Here is a 22320-nt window from a genome sequence, read left to right on the forward strand (position 1 = left end):
CGATTTCAATCAAATTTGCACACCATGTGCAGTTTTATCTGATTTAAAAGATAGCTTACATCTAATATATAAAATTCTCGTGTCGCGGTGTTTGTTGTTAAACTCCTCCGAAACGGCTCGACCGATTCTCATGAAATTTTGTGTGCATATTAGGTATGTCTGAGAATCGGACAACATCTATTTTTCATCCCCCTAAATGTCAAGGGTAGTCCACCCCTAAATATATATTTTTTTATTTTTAGATATTTTTTTCTGTTTTTATTTTTTTATGATACAACATTAAAAAATACATACAACCCCTAACTTTCACCTCTCTACGATCAACCCCTATTTTTTATTATAAATGATATACATGGCAAAACGACGTTTGCCGGATCAGCTAGTATAAGTATATAATTCTACTGTACGTATGTATGTCACTGAACTCCTCTTAATCGGCTGCACTGGGGATTTTGTTTGTATGCGTTTGGGTGGAGCCCTTGATGGTTTAAGATTAACAAATCAGCCCGGGAGATGGCGCTGCATTCGGTACTTCATACTTTGTTCAATATCCTAATCGCTTTAAATATCATGCAGGACGTCTGTCGGGTCCGCTAGTTATCATATATATTATTTGATACGTTAAGTAAAATGTATATTATTTCTAATAAAAATAAAAATATATTTTAACACGGCCGAGCCTATACGATTTCTACGGCAATCTTGCGCGACATTTTCATATTTTAATTTATTTAATCAAATCAATATTAAATTAAATCGTGTTTTCTTTTTTTATTCAGAGTCTATCTCACTACAGACAACTTTCGAATAGAGATGAAATATCACCCCACATATCGCAGCTACGACGTAAATGCCCAAACTGCGTAGAAAGCCACGTGGTAGAACAAAGGTCCCCTTGCCCTACATAACGTCCCAGACTTCCCACACAATTATTTATATTTATTGCACGCAGATACCAGTTATTGGATCCATACTTTCAGTGCGTATGAAAGAATGCTTACGCACATTGGAGGATTCTCAGCTCGGATTAGGGACACGCATAGTTAAAGGGTTTCTAAGGATCAGCTTTTCTACTACTACTCTATATAGATATATTAAAATTACGCTACATTCAACAATTTAAAACAATAATATGAAAGCGCGACGCTACAATTCGTTATCGCGCTTTTGTTCTTGTTAAAGCTCAGCTGTAGTTTCGTGTATTGTTTCAGGAGAAAATTGTATAAAGTGACGTAAATAAAGTGATTCTAAAATGTATTTTAACTTAGATATTTTAAGTATATTTGTTTAAGTTCTTCGCATTAAAACATTATAGATAGAAAGATAACTATTATAATCTACGTAGCAGGATAAAATGGTGTATACCCCGGAGTGTAAAAGAGGTTTGAGTATACCCTTAGTTCACGGATATGATTTAGACTTTCATAGTTATGTATTTTTCTCCACAAATTTTTTGGACATTTACATCGTCTTTGATCTTTATAAGGAGGATTTCAACTAAGGAGGTTTCCTCAAGATGGTTTGGTTGTGGTTCTTTTTTTTTATAATTACATCAGGTTTTAAAGACTTTTAGTTAGTAGATAAGTCGTTAACCAAAAGAGCAGTTCCTTAATATTTACGTAAAAAAAAGATGTATAGAATAAATAGAAGTAGTAGCAGGAAACGAATGGAGAAAGAAAGCCTACAGTCAGTTGGAAAAAACTGGAGAAGACTTGCACGTGAAGGGGTGCCGATTGACGGTAGTGAAGGTAGCTAGTATATAGGATATAACAAGATAAAAATAATGAATAAAATGTAAAAAATCTAAGCTGCATATTATTACTTTTTTGTCATGATAACTATGTGTTTTGATTTTACTATTTATTAATATTTACATATTAGAGTGCAGCGTATAAGTATAAAATTCTCCATTACACGTATAATATGGATAACTCACAAAAGGCTAGAAACTCCATTAAAAACTTAACTAAGTGGAGACTAGAAAGCGATCTTGCTATTTTTATGCTCGTACAAAATTGCAGTCATGTGAAAAGATAAGGAGTGCAGTGGGACTTTAATTAAAACTTTTGTTAGAGAACTGTGAGTTGCAATAAATGTTATGTTCATGTTAGCTTAAGAAATTTTATATATATATATATATTAATATAGTACTGGGAACCAACGGTCAGGAGGCTCACCTGATGTTACCCGTTCCCAGGTTCAAGTGCGTTGCCGACCTTTTAGGAGTTGGTATGCTTTTATTTTGAAGTTATCTAAGTCGAATTGGTACGGATAAGCTTCAATAGGCAGCTGGTTCCACATAGTGATGGTGCGCGGCAAAAAGTGCCTTTAAAGCGCTCGGTTGTGGACGTTGAGGTGATACGGATGGAATTTTGTATTCTGCCTCGACCACCGATGTTTCCTGATGACCGACAGTCTCCATGGTAAATGCAGAGAGATTTCAAGAATCAAGCCGCTCAGAAAGAGAATGGTGGTCGACGATTCGAAACATATAAAATGCAGTAAAAAAATCTGAGAATATAAAAGATTAATGAATTCATCACCGTTCGCTTAATTTTCAGGCGTCAGCTGAAAATAATGAAATTCAGTAATAATTAAAAACTGCTGCACTTAACAATATACATTTCTTATTCATTTTTCTTTTACCATATTTTCTATTCCGTGTCAAAATTTTCGAGATTTTAAGATACAATTGCAGACCATAGTGATAGATAGTGAAAAAGCGTTGTTTACGCATTTCCTTTTCCCGCACGCATAGTTGAATAAAATTGTTCGTAAAATTATATATGAAAATGAGAAGTCAATTGCAATTGCTTTATTGGCATTTAAGACTCATTTAAATATAGCTAACAAATATAACTTTGTAAAACTCCATGCCGTTGTGACAATCCATTGTGATTTGTGACTAGCCGTTTAACCTTAGCTATAAGCCTGGAATCTTAGGGTATACTCAGATAGGACAGATGTCTATCAGGGTATCACATGAGCTTGCGTAGAAGCAATAGGTTTACCGAACCAAAGGTATGTGTAAGTCCAGTTGTTCAACAGATCAATCGGAAAAGATAAGAAATACTTTAAATGTTGACATGCAAAAACCTGTCTCTAACTGTACTGACTAACTTCCGCCGGCAGCTTTTGCCACGTGGAATTCGTGTATTTTACAACAATAGTTGTTTCAATCTATTTACATAATGAATCCACATTACCCTTCCTTGGGAACTATTAGAAAACTGTACAAAAATCTGTAGTTTTGATTTTATTGCGTTCATACAGACTGACAGAGTCCGCCGGGAGACTACATTTTATTATCAGTAAGGATTACCCGACATAGACAATTGTTTAAAACATTCTCTAAGACATGGCTTATTTTCCTAAAGCCAATTACTTAGTGGACAGCAGAAGATTACGCGTGCAAATCAGGTTTGCAGCCATTAGGGATATTGTATCGCATATAAGCCGGACTTTTTATTTTTAATACAACATGATACTACCTTATCTCCAAAGTGACAGTAAATGAATAAAATCTTTTGATTTTAAATGAAACAAAAATCGAAAACTATCGTTGTTCTATTAATAATAATTCGATATTTGTGTAGTGTGTTACATGGAATTTATAACTAATCTCTTTTAATGAAGTCTACGACTTGTGATGAACAATGCTACCATTTCACATTAAGCTATCCTAACTGTATAGCAACTTTATAATTAAAATGTTAAACTTGCAATTCATTGTGCTAGTTAAACAATTAAGAAAATACAAATATATAGACTACTATTTCTACGTCGAAATAAAAATATATCCTTCGGTAGCAATAATTTTCCGATCCAACGAAACTCGCAAAAAATATATTCATATTTGAAACACTTTGAACCAATTTCCATCAAAGTCAAGGGTCGCCCTTTAATATTTATTTATTAGGACATTTTTATACAAATTCAACTTAGATAAAAGAGAATAACGATGCCATAACTATCAGTGTAATAGCCTAAGATGTTTGGGAAAATTAATGATAACGATATCTGCGGTTTGTGGTTAATATTATTTTCATTCCTAGTATGTACTATAAAACATTGTTTTATCGCTCTTTCCTAGGTTAGGTAATACAGCTAACTAAAGTTATATTTTACAACAATTACTTAAAATATAGTCTAAAAAATAAAACACATTTGTAAAACTGATATCATTATTGAATAATTAGAGTAAAATCATTTAATTAAGTTAAATTTAAGTTAGGAAAAAAGATATGTATACCCAATTAGGATTACGTAATATAAAGTTACAACTATCGTGAGAGACCTACTGTTAAAACAAAATATTTTTCAAGTTATTATAGAGACACCTATCAAAATTATTTTGGAGATACGTAAACAAGAGAGCCATAGCAAATTTAATAAACAATCTTTAAAAAATCGAAAACGTTGTTACAAATAATAAAAATAGCTTATATTGTAAAATCCTTTTAATTATCTATAGGGTGGACTGACCAACTTGCCTTTTCCCTATACACATACACAATAATACATAATCTTGTAACACCTTGTAGGTGTATGCACACAGATTCCTTTGTCAATTTCTTAAAAGTGATTATTGCCACGGGTGCCAGCCAGGCAAATGCGCGGAAATTATATCAGATATAAGATTTTAAGAACAGTAATATACATAAGAGTAGAGAATCAAAAATAAAAGAACAAAAAGAAGTAAAATTTAAGCGCTTGAATAACCACAAACTAACACTGGCATTGTGCCAAAGATGTGAAAACGCAAAAAAACACCAAATCATTCGACAACAAAGAAGTCAATATAAAGCAATATCATAAACCACTCAAACAACTATATATACATATACATTAATGTAAATACCTACGCATTACATTAACGTGAAATAAATAAAAGTTTTACGAGGGAGTAGTTAAATTTTGTACCCTAAATTTGTTCTGAAGTTCTGAGTTCTCAAATCTAAGCTGCTAAATATGAGCTCCGTGTTAATTTCCTTAACAATAGTCTAGTCGACAAGTTGAAAATGGTACAAAATAGTGATATTGCGCTTAAAATTATGTGCGATAGCTCATTGGATCCGGAATGACGTCTAGAAAAATGTGCCAAAAGCGTGTATCACATAAAAAATTGCAAAAGTTATAAACAATTAAAGATGAAAAAAAAATTGCATTTCATTTTTTGCCAATATTTAATAAACTATTAATATTTAAGAAATTTCAAAAAAAGATTCTTAAAGAGGAGGAAATTACAGTACTAATAGAACGGATCCAATGAGCTATCGCACATAATTTTAAGAGCAGTACCTATCTCTATTTTGTACCATTTTCAACGTGTCGACTAGACTATTGTTAAGGAAATTAACACGGAGCTCATATTTAGCAGCTAAGATTTCAGAACCGACTTTTCCATAAAACTTCTAAGTACTTCCTTGTCCTTTATTTTGGCATCTATTGACAAAAATAAACACATACGTAACCTTAGTTCTCAATTACTTTTTTATGGGTGTATGTGTCATGTATTTTATAGCTGAACTGTTTGGATTTCAACAGATTGAGAAAATATTATCCAAATAAAAATTCTCAGAATACGCAATATAATTTAACGCGTAATTGATAGTTTTAGTCATACTATGTGTTCGCGTTACTGGCCTTGATAACTCAGAATGTGCAGTAAAAATATGCTGTTTGTATCCATATAAATCTAAGTATAAAAATACTATGTATATTATTAGCTTTTCTTTGCTTTGATTATGATTTTATTTCTTTGAAGAATACACTCAAAAGTGAATTTGAATTGTTTCAAATAAGTAGCTCAATAAGCCATCCATCCATTAAAGAAATCGGTTAGGTTTCCAATACGGGATTCCATTCTGCTCATCATAAATGAACGTTTTGTATCATTGTCAGTATTGGCTTAGTGGCATCAGTGTGGGACTCGAATGAGTGATGAGATGCCACTAGGCCACCTGAGGAATAAAAAATACCTCAGGAATAATCCTGAGGTAGTAGGTTCGAACCCCGGCCTTGCATTAATGGACTGCGGAAGGACTCTACGTGTGCATTTTACACTCGTAATCGCTCGTACGGTGAAGGAAGACATCGTGAGGAAACCGGTATTTCTCAGACCTAAAAAGTCGACAGCTGCTCAGAAAGCTGATCTTGCCTATTACAAAAAAAATAAATAATCACGGCCCAGAAATGTTGAATCGCAACAAGTATTTGTTTGTATATTGTTACGAGCTAGGGGATCGGATAGAAACGCCGTAGATTTCTTCAAGGGTTTATTTTCAATTAAATCTACGAGGAATTTGTTAACACTAAAAACTGGAAATTACGCACAAAAATTCACGAAATACACACACAAAATACTGTCACTAATACCCCTTTGGTGAAGGAATGTTCTAAAACTAATTTTCTTGATGTGGGACAAGGACCGAATGATACGCGAGAGAGAGGGAAGATCGGAACCTTCTCGAAGCTAGACCAAGCACTCTAGAACGCCGTACGACAAGGCCGGAGCAATGTGCGAAAGAGATAGCTAGTACGCACGATCTAGAATTGTGCCATCGCTACTCAGTTGCGCTGCCGCCTAGAGAGTTCCCGAACATCGTTCCCAGGGATATATAAGCGAGCCGAAACGCGACCGATTAGTTCAGTTTTGAATGCGATACCAAGAGATAAACACCGGAGTGACAAAGAGCGAATACAGTGAAGACAAGTGAATACAAGTACTGTGTGATGTGCGTGTAATTAGTGACAGTATTTTGTGTGTGTATTTCGTGAATTTTTGTGCGTAATTTCCAGTTTTTAGTGTTAACAAATTCCTCGTAGATTTAATTGAAAATAAACCCTTGAAGAAATCTACGGCGTTTCTATTCGATCCCCTAGCTCGTAACATTTTGGTGTCAGAAGTGGGATAGTAAAATGCCAATTACTCCAAGGGAGAATCAAGAGGAGTTTGGGGTAGAGTCTCCAGCAGCAGAGGGAGTTCAGACAAGAGTGCAATCAACTACCGATCACGCGGGAAGATCCTTTCACGACTTTGCTTTAGCCTACGACCTGACACAAATGGTCCCTGCGATTACGCGAATACCAGATGTGGATGGTCATAAACCCTCTTTGTTGGACCTTCTGCTGACTTCACATCCGGAGAACTATCAAGTCTCTGTTGACCCGCCATTGGGTTCATCAGATCATTGTGTGGTCCGGAGTACGGTGCCATCTACGCGCCCTTCACGGCCCCGCTTTATGGGTTGTCGCCGTATTTGGCACTATAAGTCAGCAGATTGGGACGGGATGCGGTCTTTCTTTGCGTCCTACCCTTGGGGGCCTATGTGCTTTGCGCCGGAAGCTCCAGATTCCGTCGCCGCCTCTGTCGCCGAAGTGGTTCTGCAGGGCATGGAACTCTTTATTCCATTTTCTGCGGTGCCGATCGGTGGCAAGTCTCAGCCCTGGTTTAAACGTTCTTGCAAGGCGGCCTCGCGTCGAAAGCGAGAATGCTTTAAGGCATGGGCGGAAGCGGCGAAATCTCGTGATGCCAATACCAGCGAACTTAAAACAGCATATAACTCAGCCTCCAGGTCCTTCAAACGAGAAATCACTAAGGCAAAGTCAGAGCACATTGCCAGATTTGGCGAGAGATTGGCCCAACTCCCTTCAGGGACTCGAGCCTTCTGGTCTCTCGCCAAAGCTGTCCAGGGGAATTTTTGTCAGCCCTCCATTCCGCCACTGCACAGGGAGGATGACTCTCTGGCCCACACTGCGAAGGAGAAGGCCGACCTTTTGGGCTGTCTCTTCGCGTCCAACTCGACTTTGGATGACCGAGGGAGATCACCACCGACCATTTCGCGGTGTGATTCCTCGATGCCGGAAATCACATTCCGGCAACGTGCTGTCCGCAAAGCACTATCTTCCTTGGACATTCATAAGTCGAGCGGGCCGGATGGTATCCCCCCAATTGTGCTGCGTACTTGTGCTCCTGAGTTGGCTCCGGTCTTAACGCGCCTTTTCCGGTACCTGTACTCGCTCGGCACTGTCCCGAAGTGCTGGAAGACCGCTTCGATACATCCGATCCCAAAAAAAGGCGATCGCTCTGATCCGTCCAACTATCGCCCAATAGCTATAACCTCCTTGTTCTCCAAAATAATGGAAACCATTATTAATTGCCAGCTCTTGAGTTATCTGGAAGGTCACCAGTTGAGTAGCGATTCTCAGTACGGCTTTCGTCGTGGTCGCTCAGCTGGTGACCTCCTTGTATACCTTACCCATAGGTGGGCGGAAGCAATTGAGTCCAAGGGGGAGGCGTTGGCGGTAAGTTTGGACATAGCGAAAGCCTTCGATCGGGTGTGGCACAGAGCACTGCTCTCGAAGCTTCCAGCCTATGGGCTTCCCGAGAAATTATGCGATTGGATCTCCAGCTTTCTGGCCGATCGGAGCATCAAGGTCGTCATCGACGGAGCATGTTCCGACCTTAAACCCGTGAACGCTGGGGTCCCACAAGGCTGTGTTCTATCCCCGACCCTATTTCTTCTGCATATCAATGATATGTTGCAACTTAGCAACATTCACTGCTATGCGGATGACAGCACTGGGGATATTCTTTATACTGGCCGGGCAGGTATTTCTCGGGCAGTTGTCGATGAGTACCGGAACAAACTTGTGTCTGAAGTCGAAACTCTACTACGTGGAGTCTCAGACTGGGGCAGACAAAACCTAGTCCAATTTAACCCCAAGAAGACACAAGTTTGCGCGTTTTCCGCTAAAAAAACACCCTTTGTCGCTACTCCTCTTTTCGAAAACACTCTTCTTAAAGCCACAGCCAGCATTGGAATACTTGGCGTTGACATATCGAACGACGTTCAGTTTCGCGGTCACTTGGAGGGAAAGGCTAAATTAGCCTCCAAAAAGCTTGGTGTGCTCAGCAAGGCGAGGCGGTACTTCACTCCGGGCCACCGCATGCAACTATATAAAGCGCAAATTCGGCCCCACATGGAGTACTGCTCTCACCTCTGGGCGGGGGCTCCCCAGTACCAGCTCCTTCCACTTGACCGTATTCAACGCAGAGCGGTTCGAATCGTCGACGACCAATCCCTTTCCGAGCGGCTTGATCCTTTGGCGTTGCGTAGAGATGTGGGGTCTCTCTGCATCTTCTACCGCATTTACCATGGAGAGTGTTCAGAGGAGTTGTTCGGATTAATACCTGCAGCTGAGTTTCGTCATCGGACGTCGAGGCAGAGTACGAAATTCCACCCGTATCACCTCGACGTCCGCCGTTCCACAACTGAGCGTTTTTCAAGGCAGTTTTTGCCGCGCACCACCACTTTGTGGAACCAGCTGCCCATTGAGGTATTTCCGAACCAATTCGACTTAGGGTCCTTCAAGAAAAGAGCGTACCGATTCCTGAAAGGCCGGCAACGCACTCGCGAGCCCTCTGGCATTGAGAGTGTCCATGGGCGGCGGTATCACTTAACATCAGGTGAGCCTCCTGTCCGTTTGCCCCCTGTTTTATAAAAAAAAAAAAAAAAAGCACGCGACGCCGCCCGACGACAAAGTTTTGTTGCCAACCGTGGGATGAGTGAAAGCAACGATGCCAACATCCTCCTTGCTCTACGCCAAATGATGGAGGAACAGGCACGCCGACAAGAGGAACAGGCACGTCATCAGGAGGAACAGTTTCGAAGATTGACGGAAGAACAGGCACGCCGTCAAGAAGAACAGGCACGCCTAATGATGGAAGAACAGGCTCAGACACGTCGTATGATGGAGGAACAGGCACGGCGTCAAGAGGAGCAGTCTCATCAGATGATGGAGGAACAGGCCCGCCGTATCGGAGAAAAACTTGGTGACCTGAAAATTCAGGTAGAGAAAAAGATCGAGAACTTGGAATCTGATATGGACTGTAAATTTTCGAAACAGGACAAACGTATTCTCGGATTAGAACAAGAGATGCAGTGCCTGAAGACCAAAGGTGTCGTAACGACTGTAGCACCATCTGGAAATCTGAAAGTACCTCCCTTTGACGGTACATCTTCCTGGGGCGCGTACAAAATACAGTTTGAGACTATGGCAGAGTCAAACGGGTGGAATGACGATCAGGCTATCACCGCCCTTATTATGGGACTGCGAGATGAAGCCCTCACCATATTAGAAACCAAGACAGGTAAAGTGACGTTGAAGCAACTGCTGGATGCCCTGGAATCACGGTACGGAGACACACACTTCCAACGCATGAGCAAGAGCATTCTGGAGGTCCTTATGGTGACCAAGGTTCACAGCCATTCGAATTTCACGGTCTCGAATACCGTCGACGAAGGCTCTTGAACCAACATCTTGTCTGCAACGTCTGGTGAGGATGCGTAGGCTTTCCTAACCAGCTTCTCTATTTCAAATCCCCATTTTTGCAAACTTTCATTTGTCTGCTGTATTCTATCCTTTAATTGAGCCCTATAGACGTTCTCTAAATGTGCGTCTCCGTACTGTGATTCCAGGGCATCCAGCAGTTGCTTCAACGTCACTTTACCTGTCTTGGTTTCTAATATGGTGAGGGCTTCATCTCGCAGTCCCATAATAAGGGCGGTGACAGCCTGATCGTCATTCCACTCGTTTGACTCTGCCATAGTCTCAAACTGTATTTTGTACGCGCCCCAGGAAGATGTACCGTCAAAGGGAGGTACTTTCAGATTTCCAGATGGTGCTACAGTCGTTACGACACCTTTGGTCTTCAGGCACTGCATCTCTTGTTCTCATCCGAGAATACGTTTGTCCTGTTTCGAAAATTTACAGTCCATATCAGATTCCAAGTTCTCGATCTTTTTCTCTACCTGTATTTTCAGGTCACCAAGTTTTTCTCCGATACGGCGGGCCTGTTCCTCCATCATCTGATGAGCCTGCTCCTCTTGACGCCTTGCCTGTTCCTCCATCATACGACGTGTCTGAGCCTGTTCTTCCATCATTAGGCGTGCCTGTTCTTCTTGACGGCGTGCCTGTTCTTCCGTCAATCTTCGAAACTCTTCCTCCTGATGACGTGCCTGTTCCTCTTGACGGCGTGCCTGTTCCTCCATCATTTGGCGTAGAGCAAGGAGGATGTTGGCATCGTTGCTTTCACTCATCCCGCGGTTGGCATCAAAACTTTGTCGTCGGGCGGCGTCGCGTGCTGATTGCGCTCTTGTCTGAACTCCCTCCGCTGCTGGAGACTCTACCCCAAACTCCTCTTGATTCTCCCTTGGAGTAATTGGCATTTACTATCCCACTTCTGACACCAAAATGTTACGAGCTAGGGGATCGGATAGAAACGCCGTAGATTTCTTCAAGGGTTTATTTTCAATTAAATCTACGAGGAATTTGTTAACACTAAAAACTGGAAATTACGCACAAAAATTCACGAAATACACACACAAAATACTGTCACTAATTACACGCACTTCACACAGTACTTGTATTCACTTGCCTTCACTGTATTCGCACTTTGTCACTCCGGTGTTTATCTCTTGGTATCGCATTCAAAACTGAACTAATCGGTCGCGTTTCGGCTCGCTTATATATCCCTGGGAGCGATGTTCGAGAACTCTCTAGGCGGCAGCACAACTGAGTAGCGATCGCACAATTCTAGAACGTGCGTACTAGCTATCTCTTTCGCACATTGCTCCGTCCTTGTCGTACGGCGTTCTAGAGTGCTTGGTCTAGCTTCGAGAAGGTTCCGATCTTCCCTCTCTCTCGCGAATCATTCCGTCCTTGTCCCACACCTAGAAAATTCGTTCTAGAACATTCCTTCATCAAAGGGGTATAAACAGGCCTGAAAACGCCTGAAAACGGGTTTTCCGAAAAGTGTACCATTCGACTACACTTGTTCTGAAACTGCCTGAAAAAAATTTCAGCCTCCTGAAAACTAGGGTAACATTCTGTAAATTACGATTTTCTAATATGTGATTGACCCTCTCCTGAAACGGTCAGAAATCACATTTCAGCCTGCTGAAAAGTTCTCTAAGTAGTGGAAAAATCTAAAAACATTGCAGTCGACCCGTCTTCGTAACAATATATTTTATTATCTAGTATTTTATTTTGTTGTGCAGTAAACAACATTGAATCCTTTACAAAAGAACGCTTATTAAATTTTAAAAAAAACACTACAACCGGCACAGTAATCTAGTTTTCTAATTAAATTGTCCTGCAAACTAATCTGTGCGACTGTGCCAATTCCAAACAATTGCAAAACCTATTACCTACAGTTGTTGAAGCCGTACGAAAACAATCAATACTTTTTAGTAAGATCTTGTTTCAATCAAATCCAACGGTTTGTTTAGACTGCGATTGCGTAATGTCTGATCAAACGTTTTTTTATGCGCAAATTCTAATATTATACAAAAATCGTTGAAGAGTGCAAACACGATTTAGACGCTATAAAATATAGTTTCGGCCGGATGATAAATTAAAATTTGTGATTGTATTTTTATTTAAATACGCATTGGGCTAAAAAATAAAGAAGTTTTCTTTTAGTAATATCTACTATTCGCAATTACGGTATTTCAAACAAAGAACACGCCACTGAAAATGCTGTCCTATCCTATCATTTAAGCAATAATTAGAATTCATTCAGTTCTACATTTTAAATGTTTAGATGAGTTTTGATATTTCCTATAGTTAAACTAAGAGGCAGTGGCGTAACTATACCATCTGAGGCCCGTGGCAAATTCTTTTGATGGGGCCCTAACAGTAAAAAAGGTCACGTTGTACTCAGTTTAATTTAAATAAATCTCGAGTTTTTAGCGTACTCAATTACACGTTGTATATGTCCCACAAATGGCCATAGGTCTCCTGTCTTAGGCGAGAAGGAATGATCTGTAGTCCCCACGCTAGCCCAATGCATATTGGAGACTTCATGTTCATCCATAGAAATATCTCTTGGGCAGGGGCCCTTTTGGGTCGGGGGCACGTGGCATTTTGCCAGCCCTGCCACCATATTGTTACGGGGGGTAAGAGGAACTGTAATACTACAAAAAAAACTAACCCACAGTTTGGTAATTACCTGCCTTTTAGTGTTATTGATGTAATGGCTAACGTAAAACTCCTGTTTCCGTTTATGCTAGATTAATACAGAGGTCAAATTATTGTTTTTATTTTAGTATTTTATTTGCAGTACATATTCGAACAAAAGAAATATCTTAGAAAATAGTAGCTCACGGTTACCGTAAATCATTGTTCTATAAATATGTATTGTGGAAAGATTTTTTATAAGAAAAAGTGGACTCTATTGTGTAGATATAGGATTTAAAATGCCTTGCATTGAAAGCAATTGGTCCACAAAAGTACGTATTTCAACTTTGAACGTTCAAAGGATTGTTCAATGAAAGAATAGAGATTGAAATTGGAGTCATTCAATAGGGTTATATTGGACATGCATTGAAGATTTATTGAAGAGGCTAGATTACTGAATATGCCTAGTAGAAGTTATTTAATCAAAAATACTAAATCAAATAGGGATACCTGTTTAAGAGTAATATATCTCTCTATCTGTAAAATTTTGACGTTTCGCTTTGATTTTTCAATTGTCATAGCGTTTCTTTAAATTAAAACAAACGTAGACAAATAAAGACATTATATTATACATGATTTCTAGTATTTTAATTGTTTTAATAGTTGGAAACATTTGTGTTTTTTTTGAAGTTATACTTCTTTAGGCGCGTTATGAAAAATTGATGATAGTGAAATTTTACGATGCGCGCGCACCGTGACACAAAATTAACAGAAAGAAGTTTCCCATGAAGAAGATGCTACGGCTTTGGACATACTTTAAAAACCACATTCGAAATATAATAGAATTTATGTTACACTTAATGTAAGAGAATAATAATAAATATTTATTTATTTAATTTTTCAAATATAAACTGAATTTATTGACTATAATGACTCCTTTTCCAGTCTTTGATTATTTAATTGTAATTAATTATTTGCATGCAATCAAAAACTATTTTTAATAATGCCAAAGAAGTATAACTTCTTACGCGCGTACACGTACCCTTTTTTTAAAGTTACACAGGCTATATTTGTAACAAAACCTTATAAGATTGTAGGTTCAAGACCTTTGAAAATAGATGCATAGAATTAGTAAAAGCTTTTTATCCTTACAGTAAAATATCGAATAATTCTCAATATTTTTACAAATCGATAAATCCTTAATCATTTCAAAATAATTAAGGGTCAAATACGATTGATTGACCTAACACAAATTACAAGCCATTTTCTCCTTAATTAAGTTACGGAAGCACTCCCCTCATTGTAATTAATGTATAGTTTAGATAACATCTTTAATTATTGATGTAGGGCTAAACGGACGTCGATAAAAACGTATATTTAAAATGTTACATAAAACTATTAAAGTATAAAAATACCTGGTGCAAAAGAATTTAATATTCTTTCGTCTAAACCCTCTCTCTCAGTTTACCTGACCTAAGCCTCAAGGTTATAAATTAGCCTCAGGTGTCTTTATATACGACCCACTTAAATTATAAAGAAACCGCCCGTTAAGTTCCTATTTTCCTCAAATTTCATTGTGTGCCTTTTTGCTGCTAGGCGATGTCTTCCATACAGTGAGAAGATCCTTGCCAGCCAGTAGAACCCTTTATTACGTTCTATGTAGATAGTCCAAATGAATTTCGGTACGGCGTCCTTTAAATAATGTCTATGGAGTTCTTACTCCTGGTAACGTTATTATTCTAGTCCAGATAATAAATCACTTTAATATTTACAATGTGGTTTCACTACATGCAATTTCTAAAACTACACATTTTCCTCGATCTTCTTTATATGGCTACTAGTTGATCCGGCAAACGTCGTTTTGCCATGTTTATCATTATAATAAAAAATAGAGGTTGATCGTAGAGGGGTGAAAATTAGGGGGTAAAAAATACATACATTTTTTAATGTTGTATCATAAAAAAAAACAATTTATCTAAAAATTAAAAAAAAATTTGGGGTGGACTATCCTTAACATTTAGGGGGATTAAAAATTGATGTTGTCCGATTCTCAGTTATACCCAATATGCACACAAAATTTCATGAGAATTTAAAATATTAGATGTAAAAATTCAACAGAATTCGTTCAGTCTTCGCGGTCATAATATTAGTACGGCAGTATAGATGAAAAGTTAAATTACATTAAATAATTGATAACTGTACTCATTTAGACGCATAATAAAACGAAATAACTAATTTAATTGCCTCGTCTATGAAGTTTATATTTAAAGAATGTGTATCTGTTATCTTTTTAACTCATCTTGTAAACATACGTAACCGAATCATGTTCAATAACGCGGCTTTCTTAATTATGAAAGAGAGTTTTTTCTTTTTCTGAAACTGTTTCTAAGATAAAATATCTTTTTCGATTGTATTTCAACGTTATTTGTACTAATTACGGCAGACACAGTTTTACATCTGTTACTGGTGACTTCTAAATCCTCTAAATACAATGCATATAAATACAAAAATATATATAAAGGCATGTGTTATTTCAAATCTATTAAATGAAATTCGTGTGATCTTACTAATTAAAATAAATAAACAAATCAGTGGCGTTATAACCTTTTTAGGTCTGGGTCTCAGATTTCTGTATCTATTTCATGATCATTAGTCAGTTTAATAGGCAAGTAGGTGATCAGCCTCCTGTGCCTACACTCGGGATACTGTGGATACACGCCGTCGACTTTTTGGATCCTTAGACCTTAGAAAGAATAAAAGAGAATATCGCCTCACGATGTTTCCTTCACCGTTCAAGCGAATGTTAAATGCGCACATAGAAAGAAATTCCATCGGTGCACAGCCGGGGCTCGAACCTACGACTTCAGGGTCAACACTGCTGTCTTAATAATTAATTATTTTAAATATAATATAACTTTACAATTAAAGGCCTTTTGTACTGACCGTATTAGGTAATGGTCTATCAGACCAGACCATAGCAGATAGTATGAAAATGAAAACCAGTGAAACCGTAAAAATCACGTTAAACAAGCGAACTGCGATCACCTCGTATAGGCGGCCACACCCGATATGTAAAAATGTATGTTTCGAATGCCCTAGAAAACTTCGAGATCCAAACATTACTAACATCTGCGAGTACATTCAATACGATCCCATTTTTGTCGGCTCTCAAAATAAAACAAATCTACCTGAGTATCTGGAAAGATTTTAAACATTACTCTATCTCGACTTAGCGAATTATTTAATCACTGATCTAGAACGTGAAATTGTTTTAAAGTAAATGAACAGTGTTTTACGCTTGTTATAATACAATAACACTATACCAGTCTACTTAACTCATGATTAATGATCGCTTTGATTAATCTTATAATGTATTGCGTAACATTTGAACTATTTTAGTGAATGTTTTAAGTAAAGCAGTGCAGGGCAGTGTTGGCCTAGTGGCTTAAGCGTGCGACTCTCATGGTCGTAGGTTCGATCCTCGGCTGTGCACCAATGGACTTTCTCTCTATGTGCGCATTTAACATTAGCTCGAACGGTGAAGGAAAACATCGTGAGGAAACCGACATGTCTTAGACCCAAAAAGTCGATGGCGTGTGTCAGGCGCTGGAGGCGGATCACCTACTTGCCTATTAGATTTAAAAATGATCATGAAACAGATTCAGGAATCTGGGGCTCAGACCAAAAGAGGTTGTAGCGCCACTGATTTTTTTTAAAGTGAAATGATGCCCATTAATTACTTAAAATTGTTTTGTCTCTGGTTTATTCAATCTTTGTTGTTTTTAAGGTTAGAAAATTTTTTTTCATGGGATAAATTTTTAAAAAATTTGACGTGTTTATTTATACGGTGCCAGAACATTACATGACAACTAAAATTACAGACTAAAGATAGGTGCAAGTTCATGGGGTGTCAACTGTCATCACGTGTTAGGCTATAAATCCTGCTGACCAATAACAATCATACGCGCCGTCGTTTCTTATTATTTTTCACGTCCCCACTCCTCTGAACTTACTTAGATTAAATTCACGGTTTCGATAACATAATAAAATCATAACAAAACCAAAAAGGCATAATCGAAAAAATTACTAATTAGAGGTTTAATTATGTATCTAAAACCGATAATACTACATAGAGGTCCGATACCGATAAGTTTCTCGTAATTTTATACTACTTAAATAGAAATTTAGCTGAATAAGTTATATATTAAATTGATACTTAAACCAAATATAAAAAACACGGGAATGGGAGATTTAATTAAGCTTTTTTAAATACTCAATCAATAACAGTTGACCTCAAGCTTAACAAGAGCGCTATAAATCTTGTTAAAGCAATTAATACAATCCCCAACAAAGAAATCCCGACAAATTCATGGACTAATTCTTAATGGGACCTCAATTAAGATAATGTATACCTTTTTAATGTCTTTTATTGAAACATTTCAACAATCAGACATGATATTACATTTTATAACAATTAAATTTATGATTAATGAAAATATATTTTTTTGTTTCTGTTTTTTCTGAACCTTCATATTTTTGGGGATGGTTTCCGGGAATCTCTCTCAGCGCACGAAACGCGAGTACAATAAGCCAAATCTATTGCATCACTTCACGCCGGTTTTCTAAGAGACAGCAGTACTGCCCCGGTCGTGTCTGCCCATTTGACTGAAGCCCGAAAGCAACAGCATGGCACTCCCACTAGAAAGGAGTTGACTGATTGGGCTGATGAAATAATCTCTGTCACAAGTTATTTCACCAGCGAGTAATGGGGTCGTCGTTTTATTATGTAAAGCTGTAACTGTGTACAATATAAGCAAGTAACATTGGTGTATTTTAAACGCATTTTGTGAAATTAAATTGTTATTTTGATTATAATTTTAAAAAAACGTGTATACTTAGGTACACGCGTTAGAAGTTATAGTTCTTTGGCGTAACGAGATAAAAATCTTTTCAAAATTTGTATTCTACGTATGTAGAAAAAACTACACTAACAATAAAAAAAACTAAAATGTTGTATAGCAAACTTCATGGTGTCGGTTTTTTGTGACGGTGTGCGCGCGCATCGTAATACTCTAAATTTTTTTTTCCCTAACGCGCTAAAACAAGCATAACTTCAAAAATCCTATTTATCAGTGCAATCCGAAGCAAATCGCTAGTCTAAGACACAGAAATCGAGATCACACACGTACAAGATAGCCGAGGTATTAGTACATTGATTGCTACAAATATTTACTCGAGTTGCCCGGCATTGATTTTCTGTTTACTTATAAGCTTTGGAAGGAATGAGTTATTAATAGACACTTTATTGAGCGAACACGTCAAAATGATATCATCTTTATACGAGAGAGGCAGGACGCGTTTCCGTCTTTAAAAACACCTTTAATTTTGATTATAGGGTTTCTTGTGAATTAATTTGATCTGTTTAGAGTCTATTATTCGCAAGAGGAATTCCCATTGAGTAAACTCAATTTGAACTAAGGCGATTTATCACCTTTTTAATCTATAACGGCAACTTATATCCAATGCTTTTTTGAGATACCCGAGCCATGCTTACTACATTAGTGTATGACATACGTGTTTACCTTGCCCTCAGAGTCAATCATGAACTTTAATGGTTGCTTTAGCTACTAAAATTCATTCCCAGTCACTTAGTTTAAAAATCGCTAATGGATTCATTATAACTACACTAAATTCATTTCTAAACTCACTAATGATAATTTGACGTTGTCAAACAAATACATTAAGTATCAATAGCTATGAAGTTTATAATTCGTTTATAAATATGTGGTTGAAATGCTTAAAGTCCAAACAGTTTCGGCAGTATAGTGCATAGAAATGGGAATGCGGCATAATTTTATGCCCTTTGATAACCCTTGACCAGACTCATGATTTAATGATATAAACAAATGCATTTAGATTCAATATAAAAACTTTTAACCAAATATATGATGAACACAATCTTATTACTTAAATTGAATTTCTTAAATGAAAATTTCATTAATACTGACTTTTATTATATATAATTTTTACTCTTATAAACGTGGCAGCTGTGTAGAACATAGCTGTTATAACACCACGACGAGTTTAAATTGTTTTAGACACCCAGTGTATATTGAATTTATTTTCATACCCAAGGGAATTTGTCTTCAATTGAAAATGGTCTACTCCGGCCCTCAACGCACTGTGAATAATAATTAATTGCATAATCATCTGAATAATTTTACTTTCAAATAAACACTGAATAAATTAAAATACAATAGTAAAAGTATAGAAATCTGTAATTTGAATTTCGATTAAATATTGAGTTGTTGATAAATGTTTGCGATATCCTAGTTTTATTAAATTTCCGTCGCTCGATTACGTCATAATTATTGGAATTGTTTATTTTAATTTTGTTAGGGTCAACTCTTGTATAATTTTGAGTCAATTATTGCAACATAAAAAATTACATACTAGATTCCAGCTAGACAATGAACCGGTGCTCTATCGACCGACCCAGGAGTCTCACTAACGCGGCCTTGTGAACTTACCCGAGATAGTTTTAGTGGGTAATGCTCAGTCTGAATAGCCGAGGTTCTGGGATGGGATCCGCAAATGCACTTCCCCCTCAAACATCAAAAAAGAGTATAGATACTATCCTTTAGTCATAAAAACTAAATCAGTGTATTTGCATTTACTAAATGCTTAGTTTGTGTTTACGCTATGATAGAAAGAGACAGGAATGTGCAGATATTTATGACGTGATCGCTGTAAGACATTAGTCACGTGACAGGTTTAGCCCACTGAAAATCAGTGTCGCTAGTAATTTTTGTGTATTCCTTTTTTTGTGTAAGGAATATTAATCAATTAAATATTCTTTCTTTTTCCAGATATAATAGAAAAAAGACGCCATCCCAGGGTTCAGACAGTAAACGTTCCGAAACACGTACAGACTATTCGATTTTAAATTAAATTTTTGTGGTTATAATAATTGCCTTTATTATCATGGTTGCTTTTACTGTATAATAATGTATTTCAAAAAGATACAATTATGATATCAAGTTTTCTATACGCAAGCGAAATCAGCAGCATTAGTTAATGCCTAGTTAGTCATTTATGAACAATCGCTTATAATGTCAATCATGTGAAGAAAAGGAACGTAATTACTAGAATTTGCCGATCCGGGCGGATATTAGTTATAACGATGGCGCGTCATGAGTCAAAGATCAATGTGTCTAAGGTATTTTATGACAGAACTTTTTGAATGCAAAAAATGATTTGGTATCAAGTATAGCTATTGTCGGACGTAGGTATCAGGTCCAGTTTACTAACTTCTCAAATGTATAGAGGGTTTGATACAAATATATATTCAAAGTTCTTGCCACGATTTTCAATTGTTTTTTATTTATCTGTCACATATAAATAAAAAACTTTTTTTTTTCCTAGAATAAAGTTCACAAAAGACATTGCGACTTTACATGAATTACAATCTATAATAATTATGGCTAATAAGTAATATTATGTTGATCTAAATTTGTACATGTTAATGTTTGTGATTGTTTTGTTATTTGATTTAAGAAATGTATTAAATAAAAGCTGTGTAAAAAGGCTTACTATAAAGTTAACGAAAATCTAGTTGATAAAAGGGCCCGAGACTAGTGCTAGACAGGGTGCTTCTAATGCGATATTGGTTTTAAAATAAGTGTTCTTTGCCATAGTCATTTTGTATGATGATTTGCTATTTTAAAAGAGTAACGAGAGTTTTTTACGCCGGCTTTTTCTCTCGGCCTACACCCTGTGTCTTCTTTCAGCCGCTGAAGCTTTAAGAAGTTAACGGTAATTAATATAGAAGTTGACCCGTTTCGAATACGCCTGCAAAGTTTATTGGTAGATGAACTGCAGTTACAGCGTACGACGCGGAAGGTGGCGTGATATATTTTACTTTCTATGTTTTTAATTATTTTTTAAATCTCATGTAAGCCACATGTATGTTTTTAATGACAATAAACTTTATTTAAACCTAATAACACATATCAAGTAATTGATCACATACCTATAACTTAGTGGCGCTCGCAAGTTGTACGAAAGATCTCTGGAACGCATTCGTCGGCGCTTGTCCCCTTCTCGCCAGCTGGCATAACTTCTCGCAAATGACACTGCACTACACGTCACATTTACAAAATCCACCGACATATCAACACTCTCTATTGTCTCATTAACACTCTCAATTCTCGAATCAAACTCGAAGGAATTATTCACATTTGTGTAGTTCTCGAATGTATGATTTGTCAACTCGAACACTCCGTTATGTTTAGGACTAGAATAGGTATACACTTTATCGAGTTCCGAGTCATTTTGAGTTTTGATTAGATTGGCGTGAGTGAGGGTATCGTTTCGATAGTAATTTTCAAGGGATGTGTACCAGGCTTCTAGGATTGCAATATGCGTGTCCAACTCACGACACGTTAATCGAAACTCGTCGTCATGGCAACGTTGTTCTTCAACGATCTCTGTAAAAAATATTTAAGATTAATAAAATGTAGATCTAAAATAATACAAAATTTACTCTCAAAGAGCTAAGCAGGATGAGGATAGTGATACTTGGGTTTCTGTGCTCAAGTAGACGAACAACATTAAAACTGACACAAAAAATATATTTAAAACTATTTTTTATACATTTTAAAAGTATATTGCCAACTTTACTCCTGTCGAAGCTGAATCATTTAGTTGGGCTAAGAAGTTTTTGAAAAACATATTGATTCTAATTAATCTTCTTCCTATAGTGCCATCTCCTTGCGAAGGTTGTCCCCAACCTTTCAATTCAATCAACCTTCATCATGGCTAGTTTAATTTTGGATGCCGCGCTTCTAATCAATGCCTTGGTACTTTGACCAAACCAAAGTCTTAAGTTTTAGAACCAAGACGTGCGTCTACGGCCAGGTCTCATTCTAATTAATAAAAAAGTTAAATCAAGCTTAATAAGAAAACTTACAAAATATTGCAGAGCTTATCGTGATCATAATCAAATTAATCATATTATTCATGTATCTCTAACAAAATGGATTAAATATAACATCTCCTACTTAAAAAAAATAACTGTATGGAAATGCCGTTAGAATGATTTGATTGATTTCCTAACTAATGCGTTCTTCCTGTTCAAATCCTATAACCTACATTACGTTAAACGAATATTAATGATTCAGGATATATTTTTAACACACAACTGTCCCAAAAACCTAATAACAATCAAATATTAGTTACAATTTGCTTAACCGACATAGAAATAATAAAAATAATTAAAAATTAATAGATAGAAAATTAAAACAAATTTATAAAGTTTGTCCCTGTGGCAGTGTACCTTTAACGCTAGCAACT

At 36.9% G+C, this 22320-nt stretch overlaps 1 protein-coding gene across 2 annotated transcripts in view; it reads right to left on the bottom strand.

Moving 5' to 3' along the window:
• The window catches only part of LOC125050821, a 90597-nt gene that overhangs the window by 52066 nt on the left and 16211 nt on the right, over positions 1–22320 (bottom strand). For both annotated transcript variants that reach the window (XM_047650856.1, XM_047650857.1), the window contains exon 2: positions 20999–21455. In XM_047650856.1, the coding sequence (XP_047506812.1) occupies positions 20999–21455 (457 nt within the window). The remainder of the gene's footprint in view (positions 1–20998; positions 21456–22320) is intronic.

Source organism: Pieris napi, chromosome 7 (genome assembly GCF_905475465.1).
Source record: "Pieris napi chromosome 7, ilPieNapi1.2, whole genome shotgun sequence".
NCBI classification, from domain to species: Eukaryota; Metazoa; Arthropoda; class Insecta; order Lepidoptera; family Pieridae; genus Pieris; species Pieris napi.